The sequence below is a fragment of the Schistocerca nitens genome, chromosome 8 (genome assembly GCF_023898315.1).
Source record: "Schistocerca nitens isolate TAMUIC-IGC-003100 chromosome 8, iqSchNite1.1, whole genome shotgun sequence".
NCBI classification, from domain to species: domain Eukaryota; kingdom Metazoa; phylum Arthropoda; class Insecta; order Orthoptera; family Acrididae; genus Schistocerca; species Schistocerca nitens.
In genome coordinates, this window is record NC_064621.1 from 541,910,126 (window position 1) to 541,935,244 (window position 25,119).

The 25,119-nt window shown below is 37.9% G+C and overlaps 1 protein-coding gene across 1 annotated transcript in view; it reads left to right on the plus strand.

The window, feature by feature from the left end:
- The window catches only part of LOC126199273 (pyruvate dehydrogenase protein X component, mitochondrial-like), a 122,168-nt gene extending 97,822 nt beyond the window's left edge, over positions 1 to 24,346 (plus strand). Inside the window, exons 8-9 of the mRNA XM_049936081.1 lie at positions 1,610 to 1,710; positions 18,504 to 24,346. Coding sequence (XP_049792038.1) covers positions 1,610 to 1,710; positions 18,504 to 18,676 — 274 coding nt within the window. The 3' untranslated portion in view covers positions 18,677 to 24,346. The remainder of the gene's footprint in view (positions 1 to 1,609; positions 1,711 to 18,503) is intronic.
- The last annotated feature ends 773 nt before the right edge of the window (positions 24,347 to 25,119 follow it).

The following is a 25,119-nucleotide window of genomic DNA, read 5'->3' on the forward strand; positions in this document are numbered from 1 at the left end:
TAACTCTGTATTATTGGGGGGTTGTGCAAAGTGAAGGTAAACTACGGTGAAACGCAAATGTGTACCTGTTGGCTACAGTATTTACAGTAGTCAGTGTCCAAATTGCAAAATCCATTTTTCAGCCAGTGCAGCAACATAATACGTCAACACTGAGGACAACAAACGAAGAAATAAATAAAGCAGGTGGAACTGCTACAGTGGGAAAGACTCATTGCCACTTTAGATGTCTGCTGTTATGAACACAATTTATTTGGCTTATCACACTGAGACAGTAATAACCCACAGTAAAGCAGTAAAGTATAGGACAGTGTCACACAAACAGAAGGTAGTCGGCCAGTATTAAGGTCTGTATGTAGTCCAGAATCAAAGCAAAAGTCATAACAGCTAGCAGCCGGTACAGTGATCATTCCATCTAGGTAGTACACATGAGAACGAGTCCTCTGTGCGGCAGGTGTGCAGTTATAGCCAATCTGAGGTGACGGTGTCCTGCCAGGTGATGTGACATGAACTGCAGTGGTGTGGCCTCTTCCCAGAGCGCTTCTTGTGATTACGGCTTGTAGATTACTGTGCCACCGATGGTGAAGGCCGGAGGTAGGGAATGATCTCTGACAGCTCTTTGTCACTGTACAAATAATTACTACAGAAACCTTTTGAGGTTCAGCACATTATGATCCTCTGGTCCATTTATTTTTGTCCTACTTTGACAGTATTTTTTCTTTACATTACTTCATGTGACCCATTTAGCGACCAGTTAGTGAATTTTTCATTCCTTGTAGCATCGTTCTTTTGTGTTTATAACTATCAAAAGATGCAACTGTCTTTAGAGAGAAGTTGACCTTTTTGTTTTAAACTTATAGTGTATAACAATACTCAAACAAGTTTGGTAATTTGTGAATGATAATGAAAGCTTAGCTGTATTCTATTTTGAACTGTGACAAGCTACTAGTAATTGCAGGCTAAATTTAAATGTTACACGTTTCTAGTTATCTGTGAACAATTCTGTATTGAGATAAAATTAAATTGTAGCATTTTCTGGATGTGTTCGTCATTAAACGAACTAATGACGTTTCCACATTCTAGTTAACATCTGTCCCACACGTTTGCATTTTAGAAATGTGATAAAAAAAAATACCTGTAGATACAGAACTCCCTTTCTCCGAAACAGTAAGTAAGCTACAACAGTCCTAGAAAGTACTAAGGGAAGTTTTATCAGAGATTGTTATTTGCATTTTGCTTCATATCTCAAAGAAGATTTTTAATGTAGTCATTGTGTCTCATTGTAAGAGCCTAAAGCTATCATCATCCTCCTCCTCCTCCTCCTCCTCCTCCTCCTCTTTGGTACAAAAGCGTGCTATTCCGGCTACAACAAAACAATACCATGACAGGGTGATTATTTTTTGTCATTTGTGTTTTGGAATAATTAGTTCCTTTTAGAAATATCATTTTTGTAATGTGTTCAAGTGTTTTTTGTTGCTTTCAACTCTGATTTGACAATTTAAAAAAAAGTAAATTATATATTTATTAAAAATTAGATTTTATGAGATTTTTTAAGCAATTACATTTAATACAAAATCTTCTGACTGTATTATAAAATCCATTATATTCATAGGGTATCCAATTTGGGCATGTTTGGCGTTGGAGAGTTCAGTGCTATCATCAATCCCCCACAGTGTGCCATTCTTGCAGTCGGAGGTGGGAAACAAGTAATAAGTAAGTAATTATGCAGATAAAATTGTAGTGAATAAAAATTTAAGTGCATATGTGGATAAATAAATGGATATTACTTTAGTTCCATAGATTCATGGTGGAGAAACCCACATGGAAGTAGAACATACCATAAAAACAAAAATACAGATTGCATATTCATAAAAGAAGTGACATGCAAATGTTCCTTCCACAGATCCTGCATGAAATTACCTTCAGCTATTTAGAATAATTAAAAAAATCTGAATATTACATTCATTTACAAATTAACAACAACCTTTGCCTCCAACTCTATATGCAAGAATAAAACTCATCCATCCCTGTTTTAAAGTACAATAGAGGATTGTGGTATCGGCCTAACATTATGTTATTATTCATGTAATGCAAGTAAAAAGCTTTCAAAGTGTCAGCAGCTCTGGAAAGTTTGTAAACAGTTGCATAGAAAAAACTGCATTACAGATTGTGCACTTTATTCTAAGTTTGTACATAGTAAAATGGAAGGAAGTCATATTTTAACTTATTACCAAAACTTAGATCATTTCAATAAAAGAAATTAATTCCTGAACTATGTTATAGTAATGACTGTAAACATTCCTAGATCACTCAAAAAGAAACGTGAAACAATGTAATAAAAATCCTTAAAATGTCTAGAAGGAAGTATTTGCAACACATCATTAGAGATGGATCACTCGGTATTTTAACTGGAGAATGGTGGGGGAAGGAGGTGATTGGGGCAGCCTTTTAGAGGAAACATCAGTAATGTTTTCTCACATTTGCATTTAATATTTCTCCTCTATATAGTACTACATAATAAGCATAAAGCAGTCTCTATAGATTCATTGACGGTGAACACATTGGACTTCATACTTATGAATCAATCTTTTGTGTGTCTACAGATATGCACAAAATCTCTTTGAGTATATGGTGTACAGAAATGCATCAAAATGCACAAACACAGCCCCATACTTTCAAAAAACATGAAAGATAACAATGATCGAATCCTGTACTTCAACAGGAAGCTTGAGGAAAAATGAGACGAGATGATTGTATGACATTATTGGCTGGGAGACCCCAATTTATTCGACACAACTTCAGCGGCTTGTGTGTCGATGACGATGAAACGATGATGAGAATAATACAACAGCCATTCCCAGAGCGGATAAAATCTCCGAACCAGCCAGGAACTGAAGCTGGGCCCCAAGCATGGCAGTGAGCCATGTTGACTGCTCACCCACTTAAGAGGAAAAGCATGAGTAAACCAAAGCACAACTCTCATACTTCAGAGAAGTTGAGGATAGCCAAGATGCCATAAGCAAGTGAATGGTCCAAAACAATAATGAGGAGAGAGATCCAAAAACAATAGGAAAGCAATACAGCATAAATTTGGCAAAACAAACAGCTTACTAGATTGAAGCAAAGTGCTTTAAACTGTTCTGAAATAGCACAAAGTACCATGTAGCTTTGGCGTACAGCGATTTTCATGGACACGATGGAAATGACTATTGCCACATGTTGACTCTGTCGTAATTGCTCTTATGGTCAACATGTTCATTTCTTGTGGGAGATATGAAAAGACAAAACACAGTGACACACAATAATATTCTCTGACACAGATCTGTACTACTTTGCTTCTTTTTTTTTTTTTTTTTCTCCGTTTCCATTTGTTCTTCTTGCAACTTGTTTAATGTATTCCAGAAGGCACATGGTTTCTTGAAAGACTAATTTTACCTTTGTGAACTAAAGTTCAGTTTCAAACACTATATATAATTTTTTTCAGTAATAAACTAAACTTATATTCTCTCTCTCTCTCTCTCTCTCTCTCTCTCTCTATCTATCTCTGGGAGATAGAAGGGTTACAGAAAGCATAAAATAACAAAACTAAATATGAGAAGTAAGTTGAAACAAGACGACACTGAGGCAGGAAAAAGGCAATACAAGTGTGTTGAATGAAATAAACCTGGAATTTTTTGAAGGAGCATTGCAAAGAGGTGAATGAAATGATGAAAGTAAGGAAACTGGAATGTGCCTATAAATCATTTAAACAGTTATTTGGAAATAGATGAGTAAAATGCATGAAGTCCAAAATTAAGATGGAATGATAATGAGCGGAAAGGTGGAAACCTTACCTCAGAAAGCTGTATGCAGAAAATAATGAAGATCTGGAACTGGATAACACCAAGGAAGCAGATGCGGAAGACAAGGGAGACTGTTATCTTATCTGACGACTTCCAACATTGCGGTCAGACAGTTAAAACCAGAGAAAGCCACAGAAGTTGTTACACCAGAAAACTCATCAACGCTGCTGGAGAATGGCTACATGATGAACTCTTCCATCTCCAAGTTGTATAAAGAACCAGAGAGCTTCCAACAGACTTCCATAATGTTACAGTGCAAGTACCCAAGAAAGCGTCTGCATACAGATATGAACACTATATGACCCTCAGTGGTAACCTGTGCCTCAAAGATCTGATATCTATCAGTCTAAGGAGAATCAAAGACAGGATAGATGCAATGATCATAGAAGACCAATTTGGCTTCAGGTAAGGTGTGGGCACATGAGAAACTATTGTGAGCTTATGATTAATGTGTGAGCAAAGACTAAAAAAGGCTCAGGACACATACATTGCTCTCATTGACTTAAAAACAGCATTGGACAGGGTAAGTTGGTGACAATTTTTTTGAGGTACTGAGAGAAAATGGCATAAAGTGTGACAGAAGAGTAGTGCAGAGACTCTGTACAGAAGAGATGGCTGTGATAAGATGTGGAGAATTCAGGAAGCAGAGACTGTTAAGCAGGATCTAGGATAGGATTCTCCTGTCTCATTCAATGGGTACAATCAGGAAGAAACTAGGAACGATATGTGGAATTAAAGTTCATGGTAAGAATATGGTCTGGTTGAAATTTCATGATGATATTGCGCTGTTAAGTGGAGATGTGGAACAATCAGAAACGGTGCTGGCTGTGGTAGAAGCCAGCTTCAGCTCTTCCTTTGAAAATTAATAAACCTAAAACAAAAATATTAGTGCTGAGCAGACAAAGCACCATTGCTCAGTGTTCACTTAACAGTGGGTGACTGAAGACTTTCAATCTTTTTCTTACCTGGAGAGTAAAATTACATTAGGTGGAACTCCAAAGAAGCAAGTCAAATCTACCAGGCAAACACTTCTTTTAAAAGAAAAGGAACCTTTTCATATCAAGCTGCATAGACAAACATGTGGGGAAAGACCTCATAAAGACATTTGTTTGGTGTGTGTTGCTGTACGGAAGTGAAACATGGACACTCAAAGAAGCCGAACAACAGAAAACAGTAGCCATTGAAGATGTGGTTCTACTGCAGAATGCTGATGATTGTCTTGGTAGACAAGATATAAAATGGAGAGGTGCTTCGCAGATTGGAGGAAATGTAGCTGTGTCTTTGGAAACATATCCAACAGAAAAGGGACATGAGTCAGCAATCTGCCGAGGCATAATTGTGTCATTAAAAGTAACATTGAAGGGACAAAAGAGGGAAAGAAGGTGAGGCACACCAAGGTTGGAATGCATCACCCAGATCAAGGAGGATACCAGCTACACCACCCATACTGCTCTCTAGAAGACGGCAAAAGACAGAAAAGCATGGTGAGCTGCTCCTGACCAACATGATGGTAACAACATAAGAAACAGATGTCTCAATATTTTGGCAGATAACAAGGACCAACAAAAAAATATATTTTATTATATTTTGGTAGGTAACAGAGTAATTATAACTTTTTTGGGCACTAAATCCATATCTGGCCTCAGCTTCTTTCTGTCACATATAGTTTTGTTACAATATGACTTCGATATAAACTAGAAAATTATCAAAACACATGTAATTTGAATGAAGTGTCATGTAATTTTTCATTATGTTTTAGTGAAGCATACATGTTGAGGGAGATAAGACAGGCCACCTCAAATATAGCCAGAGTGAATAAATATATCAAAGTGCACTTTTTGCCAAGCTATAACAGACAATATAGCAAATTTCCTGACACTCGCGAGTAATTTTGTTCATTTTTGTAAGTTGCTGCATTACTGCACCTATTTTTTAAATGGAACTTTGTGCTTGTTTCTGTGACATTTGGAAGAAACTTCTAAGAGAACTTCAGCAACGTAACGTGTATGAGACTTGATCAAATAGTATCAAGATAACAGTCCCGCAAGCCACAGGTTCACTATCAGGAGAGGATAGTCCACAAATGTTTGCCTTACTGTACCAAGTATAAGGAAACACATAACATGCTTGAAGCCCAAAAGTCTGTATTCTGTTGTTGTAGCGATCAGATGACTTGCTCCTAAAGCTTCTGAGACATTTACATTATATACGACTGTCAAAAAAGTAAATATTGTTTGGCAAGCGTGGCAAACTATTAGAGCAGGAGTGTGGTTGTATGCTTAAAAGTATCCAAATCGTGCCAAGTACTCATGATCCGTCTTTGCAAACATTATAATAAAAAGGTTCTCAAGACTGGATGTGTGAAAATAAAATATGCCAAGAGCAGGTGATGAAAGAAATGAAATTAACGTTTTAGCAGTAGTAGCACACAATGCAAATATCACAAGAGGCATCTTGGAAGTACGACAGGGATCAACCAAATTAGTGTGCTCTGAACACTACATTTCATCCTCTTCATGTTTTGCCACACCTACAGCTTCTTGGCAGCGACTTCCAAAATTGGTTGTAGTTCTCTGAATTCTGTCTTTGAAAAGTGCAAAGTGATGTGGCGTATCTGTGCAGAATTTTGTTTAAGAAATAAGCATCGTTTACAAACCATGAGCAAGTCAATCTTTGCAATATGCTCTAATTATAATTTCAAAATTCACTCAAAATAAAAAGTAGATAAAAACAACTCTATTGGTCTGTCAATGTTTGGTGCGTGTTTTTGAAGACCCAGATCGTTGGTCCCTGTTTTGTCGATGGGAATCTAAATACATGCAAGTATCTTGAGTTCCTAAGATATGCTGCTGCTGCAGCAGCAGCCGTAATTCGAAGACATCTCACTGTACCTATGGCAGTCAGTGTGGTATCAACATGATGGAAGTCCCTTCTACCCTGCACATGTAATGATAGACCCTGTTAAGAGAACATTTCGAGAGCAATGCTTGTTTAGGAAACACAAAGTGATCTGCACACTCACCATACTTAACACTTTGTTCTTATAAATTAAAACAAGAGGTCTGTTATGAAACACCTGTGACTCTCAAAGGCCTGTGCTTGTTTTACCTCCAGATGAAATTCAACGTGCAGTATTATTTTTCCAGAATCAGTTTATTGCATGTAGCAATCATCAAGGTCAACGTTTTGAGCACTTGATATGACAGCCATGAGAATGAACACTGGAACTGCACCTGAGTTACACACTTGAACTGTACCTGAGTTACAAACTTGCCTACATTTTATATAATAGGACAGACATTTGTGGAACCTCTTTCGTGACAGTGGGGCAGTTATTTGTGGTGCTGTTACTTTCATATTGTTTGACCAAGTCCCATACAAGTTATGCCACTGAAGTTCTCGTACAAGCTTCTTTCAAATGCTTCAGAAAAAGCATATTGTTCCATTAGAAAAAAACAAAGTCAGTGTTGTAATTCAGTGACTATAAACAATAAAAATTACTTGAGAATGTCAGAAAACTTGTCGAAAACTGCACCTTCATTTATTTATCGTTCTGTATATATTTGGGGTTGCCTGTCTTAGGTGCCTCACCCTGTATACATGAAAATACCTCTTTGTTGCAGAGGTATTTGTGACCACTGCCTCATATTTCCTTCTTCTTTTCTCCTGAAAATATCAAATATAGCTTTTTCACCAATTAATTACTTCTTGTATGTGTCAGCAGAGTAACTGACAGCTGTTTTCCATTTTACTAATATTTCAGTTCCCAATACTTCCATGACTTTGATATCTTCATGAAAGTGCTCATCTTGTTCCTCACTGACATAACCCAAATATTTAGAGGAGAAAAAAATCAAGGTCATTGTTCAAAAATTAAACCGTGAATATTTTTCCAGCATGTTGGCTATTACAGGAATGTAATGTGTTTTTTTCTGTTGCTTAACAATTTAGTAATAATCTTCTTGAATGACACACAAGCCTCCCTCTCTAAGTTGAGGCGACATATATGACTCTTGAGTAGGACAAACACACCTTCATTCAGTTTCGCCTCTGCTGGCTGAGGAACCTTCTCGTAGAGATACTTGAAACATTCATCATCTTTGGCCAAAAAATTTTTAGACTTTCTTCAGTAGGTCCAACTTGCCTAGAATACTGTAACTGTATTACACGAAAAAATGTACACACATGAGAGACAAGGTACATACAACAGACAACCCACAATTGGCTGCCAGAGCCTTGCACATCAGCCTATATAGTCATTAGTTCGAACAGAGGATGCAGCTGTTGTCGTACTAGCAGGCCAGGTGGCCCCTAGCAGCTGAATCAAGCACTCAAGCACAAACTTCACACACAATGTATGAAGAGGCCCACAACAAATTAGTTACAGCACTCCTCTTCCTTTGTGAAGAAGTGAGTACTGTCCTCATGTCCATTTCTTTTGTCATATACGCTGGTTATTGAGTCATGCCACCAGTGGATAGGGTTGGAAGTGGAACGATCGCAGACAGGTGTGGTGCCCCCCCCCCCCCCCCCCCTCCCCCGCACCTCCTGCAGGCCCACTCTAGTGGGAGACCATATGGGAGGACAGGCAACACTGATGTAGTTTCATGTTTAGTCCAACACCAGTGAAGGAGGCCACGGTGAAGGCAGATGAACAGGTGACGCCAGCAGTGACGTGGACATTGGCTGTGACAGTGTGGAGTTGGGGTTCTGCCTAGCTCCTGACAGCTGAAGGGGGCACCCTCAGCAGAGGAGATAGCTGTGAAGACATTGGCAGCAGCAGCGGAGAAGGTGAGGGCACTGGGTCAAAGTGTTGCAACGCTCTCCTCTCATCAGAGCGGATGACACAGATACATCAGCCATGATGACTCTTGGTGACCACTGGCACCCATTTTGGTCAGCAGCCAAAACTGTGAGCCCAAACAGCTGTGCCAGGCGGAAGCATTGTGACACTGGCATCGATTGAAGCATGTGTAACAGAGTATGAGGCTGATGGCCATGAAACAACTCTGCCAGACTCTTATCTCCAACAGGGCAAACCTATAAGAACTAAGGAACCAGTCAAGAGGCACTTCCAGTGACCCATTCGAAACATATTTTTTCGTGTGAATCTTAAATGTTTGTACAAGTCGTTCTGCTTCCCAATTTGATTGAAGATGGAAAGGAGGAGCCATGATATGGCAGACTCCACTTCTTTTTACAGAAATCTTCAAATTCCTGAGATATAAACTGGGGGACCTGCTGTCTGTAACTATCGTATATGGAAGACATTTCACTGTAAAAATTTTTGACAGAGCTGTAATCATTGTCCCCATAGCAGCAGACATGCGACACACCACATACGGAAACTTAGGATATGCATTAGTTACAGCAAAACAGTAGAAATTCAAAAAAGGTGCCACAAAATCTACGCGAGCTAGTTCCCAATGTGGTTGCAGAGCTGGCCACAGCAACAAAGATGGAGGGGGGCCACCTGATGTGTGGTACACTGTGGGCAGGCTGCAGCAACACTCACTGTTTTCCCCATCAGTCTGTAACGAAATTTTTGGCACGGGGGAGACTGGAATTGTCGCAGATTAATCATTGAAAGATTATTTTATTAAACAGAGAATTTGAAAAGTTTGTTGTTATACTTGTGTTCCAATGACATCAAGAACATGTGATCGTCATTCATCACTCTGGCCTCCACCTCTCAGAGAGACTAGAACAGTTATCCAAATAACTACTAGAACAGTTATCCAAATATTACACTTTAGTAATTAGTTCTGCAGTGACATATAAAGTTTAGTTTGTTGCTTATACATATCTCAGTTTGGTGTAACTCCTGCTTCCTGTCGTTGCTGCTGAAGTCATCGTCCCGGTCCATTTAATCTGCAAACTGGATCTAGTTACATGAATTCCATGAAATAATCCAGGTACCAAGTCGTTTTATGGTAGTTTATTAATGACAAGCTGCACAATTTCTTCCTGGTGGCAGCCCACTGCACAAAATAGGCTACACAGTCACAAAACAGTAGTAATACAACTACTACATTAATACAGTGACGGGCGACAGTGGTCACATCTGTCAACTGTCTCCAACTGAGCTTTTCTGAGCCTTCTGCTCCCCCGGTTTATATGTTCTTAACAATGAAGTTAAATAACTAGACCGCAAATTTTTAAAAGTTCAAAGTTATTATGAATAACTATACACAAAACCTTTGGTATTTTATGCCCAAACTGGTGTATACACATAAAAGATTTTTACGCAATATTTACGTCACATTATACAAAATACTGAAAAACAACAATGCCAACCTAATTTTTCTTAATTATGGCTTAATTGTTGAATGCAAAATAATACTAGCATATATTGGATGAACATGACATACAGGTAAAGAAAAGAAGTAATTAAGTTTATGAAATTTAATGTTTATACAAAATCACTCTTTTAGATACAATTGGAATTACGAAACTTTCAATAAATTACCTCTTTGGAGACTATTTCATTAGGGTGTTGAAAAAGGAATGTAAAACATGGGGTTGTTTTATTTCAAGTGCCTGGCCAAAAGACTTGTCTTGCATGCTAATGCTTTTGTATGTGAAACCCCCAGTGGTCCACATGTAATAAAAGCATAACCTCACTGCCGAAGGGAGGATGGGAATACAGCCTGGGGAGCGGTGTCCTTTGTAAATAACAGCACAACTCCATCCCAGACAGAAAGATGATTTTATAACGCAGAATAATTTCTTAAAAAATTAGAAGCATGGCCCAGAGGTTTGTCCAGCCAGCTATTTTGCATTATAGAAACAACTTAACTTAAAACAGGAAGAGAAATTTTAGTGCCAGTAATAGGAAAACCATCAACAATATTTTGAGTTTCCACATCTAAATAAATAAATAAAAAAAAACAATTCCTCTTTATCAAACTCTGGATCCAGACCAGTTGGCAAAAAGCGACAAGGTTTTCATGTTGCACTGTAGGTCGAAAATGTATCCATGATTATATCCTGACAGAAAAAGAGCCCAATGCTGTAAGCAGTGTGCAGCTTTGTCTTGCAAAGACATTGAAGGGTTAAAAAGAGACACCAGTGATTTATGATCAGGTGAAACTTAGCCCGTATAGAAAAACATGAAATTTTTAGAGCATACACTATTGCTAAAGCTTCTTTCTCCAGCTGCGAATAATGCTGATTCACTGAATTTAAGGTTTTGGAGGCATATGCACTAGGGCGTTCTGGCCCATATGTCTACTTAAGAACAAGGACAGTGCCATGGCTGAACTGAGACATGTTGTGGCTAACACAAGGTGCTGACCTGACTGAAAAGTAATCAAACAAGGGACCAACTGTAGCTTAGATTTCAACAATTTGACTGCCCAGTCACAAGCCAGGGACCATTGGAAAGTAATATTGTTATGTAATAATAGATGGAGTGGTTCTGTCACAGTAGCAGTGTCCAGTATGAATTTGTGGTAGTACGCAATTTTGTCTAAAAATGCCGATAATTGCTTGATGAACGTGGGGTGTGACAACACGGCAATTGTTTCAATAGTCTGTTGCAATGGTTTAATGGGACACTTCAAGATCCAAGTAAATAATAAATGGTTGAAAAAATTGTGTCTTGTCCAAATGCACTTTAACCCTGCAGACTCTAAAACAGAAAATGAGCACAATGGTTCTGCACATATTCCTCTGCAGAGCCACCAGACACTGCTATGTTGTCTGAATAGCTGATGCAGCTTGGAACTGATGCAATAAGTTACTGTAAAAAGCACTGAAAAATAGCTGGTGGACTAGCCACACCAAAAGGCAAACACTGGTATTGATTAAGCCTAAATGGTGTTTTGGTAACTAGAATGCATTGAGTTTCCTCGTCTAGTGGTAGCTGTAAATATGCATCTTTTAAGTCAATCTTTGAAAAATAATGCCCCCCCTCCCCAAATAATTTTGCTAACAACTCATCAGGGAGCAATAAAAGACAGGTACCAAGGATTGACAGTGCATTAATTGATTTTTTTAAAATCACCATAGAGGTGTAACTCACCTGTAGGTTTTCTACTATTACCAGTGATGGTGACCATTCTCGAGAACAAAAAGGTCGAAAAACATCAAGGGAGTGAAGACGATCTAATTCTGCTTTTATGTGATCCTGTAAAGTCCCTGGTACTGGGTGGGACTGGATGAAAGGGGGGCAGGCAGACTTTCATTTTAATATGAGCCGAAATTGTGATGCACAACACAGTACTGGAGAAACTGAAGAGGAAAATGTGGCACAGAGCACATATAATTGTTGTATGGAACGTGATCAGAAATGAAATGCTCTTTTTCATCGATGGAGAATCTAAAAAGTTAAAAGTGTCCAAATCAAACAGATTTTCAGTGTAAGCATTGTCCACAACTACGAATGTTAATGAACTAACCACAGTCTTGTAAGTCACAGGTGCATAAAACTATCCAAGAATAGGAATCTTTTGTTTGTTATAACTTGACGGCCTCCGTGACACTGTATCCAGAGGGAGAGAACCCAAATCCGCGTAAGTTTGAGAATTCACCAATGTTGCTGCTGCATCCATGTCCACCTGCATTCTCAATGGGTTTTTAAAGACACATACTTCAATGTAGAATTTGCTTGTAGATACCTCACTGCTGATACACTGTTGACATCCATGTTCGTTTCGTCCTCACTCAGGTTCAGAAGAGTGTTCACACAAAAGTAGTATGTCCCTTTTTATGGCACCTAGTACATGTTGCCTAGCACTTGGGACATGTGGTTCGTTCGTGTTGATTGAAACAGTGCAGGCATGAAGGCAGTGAAGCACAAGGCTGTTGCTGTTGTGATGCTGACTGCTGTTGCGAAAAATGATTACCTATACAATGGCGACATCTGTTGGAATGCTGCAGTAGCTTCTCCGTTCCCTTGTGAACTGAATGAAGGCTAGGAGGGGTGAGAGAAACTGAATTTTGTAACTTTAGACCAGGCTTATATCTGCCTACCTGCAGCCCATGAAACTTAAAATGACTGAGCTATATTGAGTACTTGAAAGCGTAGGATTTTCACACTGCAGAGCTCGCTCTCAAACTTCCCTGACGGGCACAAGATGCATGACTGCACCTTGAACCATTTGTTGTGAATAAGATTATTGATGAACATTTGTCACAAAATTGTTGTTGTTGCGGCCTTCAGTCCAGAGACTGGTTTGGTGCAGCTCTCCATGCTACTCTATCCTGTGCAAGCTTCTTCATCTCCCAGTACCTACCGCAACCTACATCGTTCTGAATCTGTTTAGTGTATTCATTTCTTGGTCTCCCTCTATGATTTTTCCCCTCCACACTGCCCTCCAATACTAAATTGGTGATCCCTTGATGCCTCAGAATATGTCCTACCAAGCGATCCCTTCTTCTAGTCAAGTTGTGCCACAAATTTCTCTTCTCCCCAATTCTATTCAATACCTCCTCATTAGTTATGTGATCTACCCATCTAACCTTCAGCATTCTTCTATAGCACCACATTTCGAAAGCTTCTATTCTCTTTTTTTCTAAACTATACATGGCTACACTGCATACAAATACTTTCAGAAACGACTTCCTGACACTTAAATCTATACTCGATGTTAACAAGTTTCTCTTCTTCAGGAAACTCTCTCCTTGCCATTGCGAGTCACATTTTATTATATCCTCTCTACTTTGACCATCATCAGTTATTTTGCTCCTCAAATAGCAAAACTCCTTTACTACTTTAAGTATCTCATTTCCTAATCTAATTCCCTCGGCATCACCCGACTTAATTCGACTACATTCCATTATCCTCGTTTTGCTTTTGTTGATGTTCATCTTATATCCTCCTTTCAAGACACTGTCCATTCTGTTCAGCTTCTCTTCTAGGTCCTTTGCTGACACATTACAATATCATCGGCGAACCTCAAAGTTTTAATTTCTTCTCCATGGATTTTAATACCTACTCCGAATTTTTCTTTTGTTTCCTTTACTGCTTGCTCAATATACAGATTGAGTAACATCGGGGAGAGGCTACAACCCTGTCTCACTCCCTTCCCAACCACTGCTTCCCTTTCATGTCCCTCGACTCTTATAACTGCCAAAATTATGTTGATGATTAAGTCCATGTAGTTGTGCTGCCCATGCCCTGTATAACTGTTTTGGCTGCTTTTGGCACTGATAAAAACTCCACTCAAGCATCTATAATGTGAGTACATTTACAGTTATAGGCAGACAGTAACTCACACATCTGAGCAAAATAAAGACTTGAAGGTTCTTCTAAGGCAGCAAGCTGACACAACAACTGATACACACAAGGTGAGATCCATGACAATAAAAAGACCCTTGCACAAGTTTGTCTGTTACCCCAGATGCCTGGAAATGTTGTCACAGGTGTTTTTCGTTAAGTGTCCCAGTCTTCTGCTGCATGCCAATGTGGAGAATCTCAAGATGATGCACACCGCTTGTTCTGCCCGAAGTTGCCTGAATTCTGCGCACTTGATGACCTGGTCGCATCAAATGTTCCAGCAATCAAGGCTGCCAATTTCTGGGCCTCGAAACAAGTTTGACTTGTATAAAATCCTGTGTATATATTGTAGATATGTTTGAGTTTGTAAATAATTTTATTGTACTGTGCTGGATACAAAAATCATAACAATAATTCTGCTGCGTTGTCCAGATGTGCCTGAAATAAAATCAGTATTGGCTGTATGGGAGCTATGAGTAGCCATTGAAATGTATTATCCTTAACTAACTTTGCATCTACAAATTTATACTGTAAAAAAGAATAAGAATTACTGCAAAAATGAATAAGAATAATCAGTAACTGAAATCAGTGCATCAGACGTTGTTTTCGTATGGGGTGTCACACTGTGACCTACATGGATACTTCTGCCGGTAATTCCTGGGGATGCTACGATTGCCACTTCTGCTGCACATTATTGGGAAAAGAGCAGAAAACAGGGAAGTCTAGAGCCAATTTGGTAGTTGCATGGAAATAGTTAGCTCATATGGAAGGTGCAGTTGCGTTAAGGCGGGATAAGATGTATGCCAAATCAATGAAAAACACTAAGATATTCTGGAAGCCTGGTGCTTCCAAGGCTACAAACAAATACAATCTGGCTGCCTGATGAGTTGAGAAGCGACCTGACAAATATAGGGCATAAAGCGTATGCTAATGACACAGAAGAAAGGACTGCTAAGTTGTAATCCCAGGAGAAGGAAATGTCAATTACCAAGTAACTAGCAAAATGGTCTCCATGTCAAATGTGATTTAGACTCTTTGGGAAAAGAGCTCGGTAAAGATGATTATATAATTATAGTTGGATTTGCAGGCAACAGTTTGGGCCAGGAACTTTGTTACATAATTCAGAGTGACATCAGGTAGGTCAGTGAGAATGCTACTCACATTACTGTGAAGATTATATCATTCTTTGAGTGGTACAGCTAAACTCTGATGAATATATGTGCACATTGTGTTACAGCAGGTCTCGGATAGTCACTTGAGAAGGTCAATTGGAAGTGTGTGTGATCAATGCGTCACCTTCACAAGGCAGCACAATATGCATCTTATTGCTTTTGCTAACATCTAATAACTAACATTACACAGTGTGGCAAAAACAGATGGAGCTCCAAAACATTGCAGATTGGTCAAATATATAGATAGAAAGAACACTAATTTAGTATTTCCCAACAAAAAAATGAAACAGATTAACTTCTGATATCAGTACAAGAAAATCAAAGGGCTTGTAGATTACTAGGAGATGTTTTTTTACTTATGTTATCATCACTTGGAAATTACCGAAATTGATTGGGTAAATTTATATGGATACAGTCTAATTTCATACTATCCAGCATCCAGTGAAAATATAGGGGGAGTGACTATATACTACAGTTTTGGTATTAGGACCCATGCCCGGGGTAGTGAATATAAAAAATTTTGGTGTTAGGATCCAAGCTCCACAGATTAGTAAATGTTGTTTCTCCAGTAGTGTTTGAAAGCTGTTCCAAAAAGTTGCAATTACCAACCTGGTTCACATGCCTTTGTCTCATAGAATTTCTACTTTAATCTCCTTCCCATGGTGATTGATGGTGGTGAACTATTAAATAATGCACACAAACACCTAGAATTAAGTTTTCATTTCTTTTCACATTTATTAACACACAGTTAGGTTAGATGATCAGTTTTGTAAACTGTAGGACATTTGTATCTTTGCATAGGTCAATAAGTTACACAAACTTGAATAACATTCCAAATATTCACAAGTGATTCACTGTGAACTTTACATAGTAAATTCTCACTTAAGGTTATATATTGTGACTGCTGGGCACTGACTGACTGACTGTGCGTACAAACAGAATACCAGCTGCAGAGTTACTGACGGTGACTACTGCTTGACTAGCAGAAATGAACTAACTAAACTGTAGGTGATGCTCGTTTGCAGATTCATGTATTACAGAAGCTGTTCTGTTGTAGATATTAATGTAAAAGACAGAAAACTTAAAAGAGACAGAGATACAATAGGCAGATAAATAAGTATGTTTAACTACTAGCTGTATGCTTAGCAAATGGGAAAGTTATCGGTACTCTTTTGTGGGAAAGCAGTTTTAGTGTGCGTGAAGATTCACAAAGTTCGTCAAAAAGTTTTGAGAAAGTGAAAAATTCTAATTTGAATAATTAACAAACATGTAAAATATGGGAAATGCAACCACTGACCTATAGCTGATTGATGGGTGCAGTGCAGTTATCATCCCCCCCCCCCCCCCCCCCACACACACACACACACACACACACACTCCCTTTCCCTCACCTCGCATCATCCAAGTTCTCCTACAAAGTTTCTTCTTCACCGTTTCCTATTATCAAATTCCAGGTTTCTGTCACAACTAAATTTTCAACTCTCATAACTATCTGAATAATTTTACTCATGTCATCACATACATTCTTTCACTCTCTTCATCTGCTTACACATATTCCTGTTTTCTTATTCATTATTAGACCAACTCCAATTTGGTTTTATCCTGATAATCCTATATGCACCTGACCAGAAGCCCTCTTGTACGTGCCAGTGCTTTTCACTAATTCCCACTGTTTCTAACTTCAACCGATCCATTTCCCCCTCTGATACTCTGTGTTCCATGCTCTGACCCACAAAATGCCAGATATGTTTTTCCCAGTGGAATATTTTACCTAAGGGGACACCATCATCATTTAACCATACAGAAGAGATATGAGCCCTTGGAAAAAGTAATGCCTGTAATTTCCCCTTGCTTTTAGACATTCACAGTACCAGCAGAACAAGACTGTACAAGGCCAACTCAGTCAGTCGGCCAGAATTTGCCCCTCCAGCTACTGAAAAGATGGCTGTCTCTCCTCAGAAACCACATGTTTGTCTGGCCTCTCCACAGATATCCGTTAGTTGTGGTTGCATCTGCAGTGTGGCAATCTATATCGTTGAGGCACTCAAGCCACATCACCTCGACAAGGCTCATGGTTCATTATTTTATAACTGTTAAATTGACAAATGCTTACCTGATGCCGCTGTGGCTCAAAAGACACTAGCATTGCTGTTAATATTTGTAACACTGCCTATCTCACAAACGAAAGTCAGGCAGAGTTCAATGACAGATATTATACTGCCCATGAAGTTTGAACATATGGGGCATAACTTGTTCTTGGCAAATTAAAATGGTATTACATTAATTACATCCCTGTTTCACAGGTGGATTATATCTTCATTACTGAAAGCAAAGTGTCATAGGAATGAAATTAACCTTAGAATCGGGAAACATGCCTTCCCATATGATTTGGCATTGGTTTCATTCCTGTTTATAATTAACATAAGTGGCTTTCAAGTGACAAAAGGACTATTTAGAATATGTAATGCTCATGTTGACACTAATGACACCACCATACTAAATGAGAGTTCAAACTTGAGCATATCAAACATACTCAAGCAACAGAAAAAATACTGTTCCACGGCAAGCCTTAATCTCGTGACAATTCGTGTTAAATTGAGTTATTGTATGCATAAATTACTGAGGGAGCTAGTACAGTAAGTTTTGCCTTCGTGTGAATGGAAGTCTGGAGCTATAGGCATTTGTTCCTTCTGCATACAGAAAAACTGGTCCTTGATAAATAACAGTTTGGTATATATCAGGTTGGTGTATTAAGTTAGCAAATAGCATTAAGTGAATTTTCCCTCTAGGAAACCCTTCTCAGTGCTCTGCGAATTTACACTTATTTGGTTACAAACCAGGTTTTGACTGCTTAGGCCATCGTACATGCATAATGTTTACATGTAAGAAAGTAATAACTTTTTTTAAAAAGTCATGTAGAAATAGTTACAGTAACTAAAAAAGAAACTTTTTTTATTTCGAAGATACATTTAACAACTGAAGAAAAATAAAGTTGGATTTACAATTTTAATCTAGTACTTGTAACTAAAACTGACTTTTAACAGAGGGGAGACTTTCATCATTTGATAATTTCTCCCCCCCCCCCCCTTTCATTACACAATACAGAAAGAGATTAATAAATAATGCTAGAAGTGGTCTTTATCTCCATGACCTACTGCCTAGTCCGTGCTTCTTATCCATTTAATTTGCTTGCCCTGTTGTAGTAAGTGTTTTCACAGATTAGCTTTGTAGTCTTAAATCATGGGTTACAAGAGATGGCTTTTTTTACAGACTCTGAAGGACGACCGGAGACCCGCATGGTGGCAACACTGTCGTATGATAACCGTGCCATTGAGGATACAGTGGCAGCTCAGTTTCTGCGTGCTGTTGGTGATTCTCTTGATGATCCAAATATGCTGCTACTTGGTAGTGCCCCAGGACTTCGTTCTGAACTCAGTTCGTGAGAGAGAGAAAGAGAGAGAGGCATGATTTTCAAAGTAGGCATTTTCAGGGAGACAGAAGAATGAACTTTGAAGACCATTACTCTTCGACTAGTGAAATCCTTACGAACAGTTGTTAAAAACCGTAAGATGTTGTTGAATATGTTGTAAGCATTTTGTTAAATGGAGATATATTTATTTTAATGTTTTGTGTGACAGTGTCCTTGTTCATGTTGTATATGAAACAATATGCACTGCCTATGTATGTTGATTTATTTGATTGATTGATTCCAGAAACAAGAAGGTTCTGTAGACACTGTGTAGACTGTGTAATGTACATAAGAAATAATTCGTGTGACTGAACTGTTGTTTGTGAATCTTTGAACATGCATTTGTTGCTTGTGTAACTTATTCAAAATTTTGTTGTTATGAATGCTAGATTTATTTTATTGCTCAAATTGGTACCTGAGCAAGCAGTTTGTATACTTTCTAGGTCTGTAGAATGTGATAACTGTACAAACGTATTAAAAAAAATTAATAGTTCATGATGAGCAAATGTAAGTATTAAGACTTAGCTATATGTAACGTGAAGTACCTCTGCTCTAAACACTGCCAAGCAACTGGAAGTGCCAACAACATCTGGAATCCAATCCTGTACTGACAATACATATTATGAAACCTTAAGGTCTTGTTCATGAAGATTATGTTTCAAGCCTCAATATAATTACCATGGAAATGGCGAATCCGCATGAAAATGGATTGAGTGTAAACTTTTTTCCTGTTTTGTAATAGAATGAGAGTTGCATAGAGGAAAATAATATCTCTGTATAATTCCCACTGCATCTGAGTTTCCCCTATGGGAACGCTCAACAGATACCATTTTGAATAAAATGGTGACTTTACCTGTCATTGCTGTACTTCACAATCTACACTCCAATGCCGAACCTGAAGTTTTCCCTTGTGAAATAAGTGTGGTATAAGTGAAAAGCACTAGTGCCAGTTGGTCAGTGTTGGGAGGAAGGAACCCAAGTGTATAATTATTACTTGTAGAATGTGGGACAAACATGATTACATTAAGACAGATTACTACAAAATATATCCAAACCCTTATATACTCAAAGATTGTCATAAACAGTATTTCTGGATGGGCAGTGATCCCAAAAGCTGTTTTGTGTTTCAAAGAGACAACATAATCATTCTTGCTGATGGGTACATGTGAAATTTCTTTATTTAGTATCAGTTACTGATGGCTCGATTTATTGCTTGACCTGGTTGTCCATGATGGTAGTGAACCAAAATTTAATCAGCAGTAACTGTATCCCTAGGATCCACTTATGTTGTCAACATTTTGCCAACTTTCAAATTATCATGGCTCTTGCAGCCTATTGATCCAGATGTTGTGTGCAGCTCACAGACTGCTGTTTTTTGGAGTATTTGATAATTCTGGCTGGCATGAGAGAGACTTCTGTAAATGCATTGTATAGCTAGATAATGCATCATTTTGCTAACTGCTCTCCAAATTATGTAAAGAGTACTCTCAACTTTCAGTACAGCAATTCCATATTAATTTTTACACACAGATGACTTTTATAATGCATCTGCATCTTCCACATTACATGCATTCAGTTCTCTCATGGATAGCTTTTGTTGCCTCCCTTGTGATGAACAATTCATTCCCTTTCAGCACGTATTCAGCTCTGGTAATTAAGTCCTGAGAAAGGACCTTCTGTACACAGTTAATCTGTGTATAGAGTTGTAGATGCAGTTTGTAGTAGCCTTTGTTTTCTCTGACAACAAGAGGAACACAGAAAAGTTTTATGAATTTTTATCCAGCTGTTTAGCAAACCAATAGTAGAAGAACTAAATGCAACCATTCACTGTACAGTTGAGGCATTGAGCAGATGATAGACGCATTAATGTTGTTGAAAATGTTGATGGTTTTCAGAGTGTGTCCTCCTTCAGAGCTAACCCCCCCCCCCCCCTCCACACACACACACACACACACACACACACACACACATGCGTTATACCAGCAGACTACATTGTGCTGGCACTGCAGTATGTTTTCTCCTGTAAAAGGCAGGGTAACCTGCAAAGGTAGTCATGTCATGAAAACAGTTATACTGCAACTTTTTCACAGCCTTTTCACTTGACACTTCCATCGACCAGGTGTCTGCCCAAGTGGATGGGCACCATCAAACTGTGGCTTAGAGAAGAGTTTGCCACACGGTGGGGGAGCATGATGAGACTTCAGTGATGGGTTAAAAATGTGTTCCATTTGGATCCTCTGTTCCAACACAACTTCTCCGAAGCATGTAGATGGGAACTGTCCACACAACTTCTCTGAAGTATGTAGGTGGGAACTGTCCATACAACCACTCCTGTCCACAATCTTCAGTGATTCATTCCATCCACCTAACCCCACAAACCAGTCAAGTTAGTGATAGGACAATGTATTCAACTGGGACAATGTGTTGTGTGTGTGTGTGTGTGTGTGTGTGTGTGTGTGTGTGTGTGTGTGTGTGTGTGTGTGTGTGTAAGTTACTGCTGGAGAAGGATATAAAGACCAGCAACACCTCAACTTCATGAAGAGTGGTTACTTTTACTCCTTCCATTATTTGTATCCCATCTAGAACTTTGCATTATAACAAGTTTTTTTCTGTGGTTTTTTCACATTGTGACATTTATTGAATTGTAGATATTTGTGTTCATAGCCTAACTTCAGTTTCTTGTGATTTCTAAAAAAAACATCCGATTTGTATATTGCAACTAGGAAGGTAAACAGTGTACTGTAAGTACAATCATATTTCTTACTCACTAATGAACTGATGGTTTCTCCATGCTCTGAACTTCTTGATCCATGTTCTCTCTTGGATAAATAGAAACTGATAGAACCTAATACCTGACTTCTTTCTCCTGTCCATCTTTTACAGTTCCTTTAATTTAGCCCCGTAATCAAGTTTCCTGATGTGCATATACAAGCTGAATTGCATAAAGTGTAATTATAAAACCCTTGTCACTGTGTCACCTGTGATAGATGCCATTTGTAAATGAATCTTTGTAGCTTTAGAGGCCATGTAGGTGAGATTTATTATGGCTTATGAAAGATTCATTCTGTTTTAATGAAGGAATATTTGAAGTTGTGTTTGCACCAACAGTTAGTTGTAAACATTGAATTTTCAAGGAGTGTTGCATTGCAGCTCTTTGGAAGCCATATATTTAAGAAATTTTACAAAAAATATTTGAGAACACATGATTAAGCATTTTAGGTTTTGTGTGGTCTTAGTGATTAAAATAATTAACAATACTCAGTAATCTTATCCTTCTTTTTATGAGTTCCACTGTTGGCTTCAACACGCATAAAGTCTCACCACCATAGCATATTGGACCATTAGAGATTATTCTGCAGCCTTTTGTTGAGTTCAATATTCTTGTTATTGTCATCAGAAACAGGCACACACAAATCACAAAAAAATTTGCTTTCACAAGCACAGCTTCCTTCAACTAGCAAGACTGAGTTTTATTTGTCCCCGTACAGAATTAAGATTGATTATGTCGGTGGTCAGTGGATTTAACCATTACAGCCAATGTATCAGTTATGAAATTATTGTTGACATATTTCACTGTTTGAATGTGCAGGAGTCTGTCATACATAAAAGATCATGCCATGTCATGTAACTGTAGCAAGTAAACAAAATAATTATCTTGCAAGAAATGTTCATATGCAGATCGTCGTGACTCACAGCAGTAAGAAAACAGATGATGTTGCAGGTTATTGCTGTACCATTTGTGTTTATGAAGAGTTTGTGCCTGCTGGAATAGTGGTGCATTTTGATACTATTTAAGATGCTGTATTGTTCCTGTCACCTAGGTGCCTTCTCCCACATTCCTTCTTCAAAGAGAAGCTCAGTACAGACTATTAAGCTCAGTACATACTATTCATTTTCTTTGAGTGTATGATGAATTTCTGTTTCTCATAGTGAAGCTCAGAATGTTAGCAAACTGTCTTTGTCATCCACACATACAGTCAGCTGTACAATGCATTGCTCAAACACATCTGTATGAAATACAAATTTTTGTGCTAGTCATATGTTACAATTTTGTATACACTTTACAGATTCATGTGCAAATTCATTTATTGGCTTCAAACAACTGTTGAAAAAACACTTACCCTTCAAAATTGTATACATCTTTAAATACTCCCCTTCTAACTGCAACCCCCCCTCCCCCCTTACACACTCTCTCTCTCTCTCTCTCTCTCTCCTCTCCCTCTCTCTCATCTCTCTGTACAATACTATTTTATGATGGTGGAATATTGCCAAAACATGGGTCAATTCAGTGTATCCTTTTTGTTAGCCTAAACTTCATTTTAAAATAGTAGTGTTGATCTGTATATTTTGAATTTTTCATACATACAGTTGAATCCTAAATTCTAGTCAAATTATTTATTGCGAAAGCCATGTTACATTAAAATATTAATGTTTATACTTTTTAAAGGGACTGGGGTATTAATTTGCAGTAATTTTATAATTCACTTTTGTAAGCAGTTGAAATTATTTTTTCAGCTTCTCATTGTGATGTCTTTGATCTGGCTTTTCATAAATGCTATATAAAACATACAACTGAAAGCAGATGTTTATATTGGAAATGAACTAATAAATTTACAACTTAAAATTCAGCAGTAGAGAATACAAATAGTCAACTCAGACCTGTGCCTCTTTAGCTTTTACTTTTTTTTTGTTCTCTGTTGATTCATAGAAATGTCTGGGTTTGTCATTCATTTATTTTTCAATTTCACTGGTAAATAGATAACTCCACATGTTCATTGCATAGTAGAATATCCTTGCTTTCCAAAAATATCCCAAAAGACATAAAACACGGTGACAGAAGTACAAACTAATTAATGTATGTAATTGAAATTGCAGTCTTTTAGAGCAGTATGGCAAATTTAAGCAAGGAGTGACAAAGGTTAATTTATGCATTTGGTCCTTGAGATTTGTAACTACCCAGTGTATGAATGTTGTGGGACCATTCCTGAAAAACTATACATTTTTTATACTAGCACTACATTTTCCAACAAGAAATAATAGTATGCAATATTGCTTTATTCACAACTCTTCAAAGGGTGACACAATTAGTGAAGTCCTTGTTGGTTTGTTCTTTCCTTTACTGTAATTATACTTTTTCTGTAAGATGATTAATGCTTCACAGTTTTGTGGAAATATTATTCCTTATTTCAATACCAAGTTGATATTTCCAAATACTTAGTCCATTAGTTGTTACATGTGACAGTTTCTGTGTATTCTCATTTTGAAACCTGTTCTCAATTTAAAGTCAGTGCAAGTATTCCATTTTATGTTTTGTTGCATCATAATGCCAGGAAATATTGTATTCTCTGATAATTTTTTGTCCATTAGTTTAATAGGGAGTTTAGCTGGTGTCTTTTTGTTAAAATTAAAGTGTTTCATCTAACTGCACTACTGTATACTCTGTATCAGCTTTAATGGATTTTCAAATATTTCTCTGATATTTTCTGTAATTTAAGACATGGGTTTCTTCTGCAGCTTGGAATATTTTTCATTCTACCATTATTTTTGTTTAAATAATTTATGTACGTAGAGGCAGAATTGGGCCAATATGGAACCTTGAGGGACATTTTTTGACAGCTAATAAATCAGACTAGTGGGTGATTAACTATGCCATTTTCGTCTGTCCGTCTTTTTCCCATGGCATTAGGATTTATCCCAGCTATGCACTGCCACCCTAATTCCTAAATTTTGCTCTTTTTAAATAACATACTGTGAGCGACTCTATTAAAGGTCTTTGATAAATTTAAGAATGTGCTCAAAATGTAATATCATGTAGTGCTGCAAATAGAAAAGCAAATACAGCTGTTTCAGTCAAGTAAAGTTGTGTTCCATTACTATGCTATTCAATTGTATTACTATGCCGTTTAATGACAATATTATGAAAAGAATAAATTGCTTCTTATCATATAGCGGAGTTATTGAGTTGCAGACAGGAACAACAAAAAGACTGCTAAACGCGAGCTTTTGGCCAAAAGACCTTCTTCCAAAGTAGACAATAGACACACATCCGTGCAAGCACAACTTGCACACACACATGAACATTAAGACCTGAATGGCCAGAGACAGTGGTCGTGTGTGTGTGTGTGTGTGTGTGTGTGTGTGTGTGTGTGTGTGTGTGTGTGTGTGTTTACTTTAGAAGGCCTTTTGGTCGAAAGATCACATTATTATCAGTCGTTTTGTTGTGCCTGTCTGCAGCTCGACATCACTTCCATATAGTGAGTAGCAATCTGTCCTTTTCATAATATAGTCATTATTCCTTTTTCATAATATTGTCATTATTCCAACCTGAATTTTCTATTGTGTGTCTTTCTTATTCAAGAAATCTAACAATAATTTATGAAAATTAATATCTCAAGTACTTTAGAAGTGGAAGACATT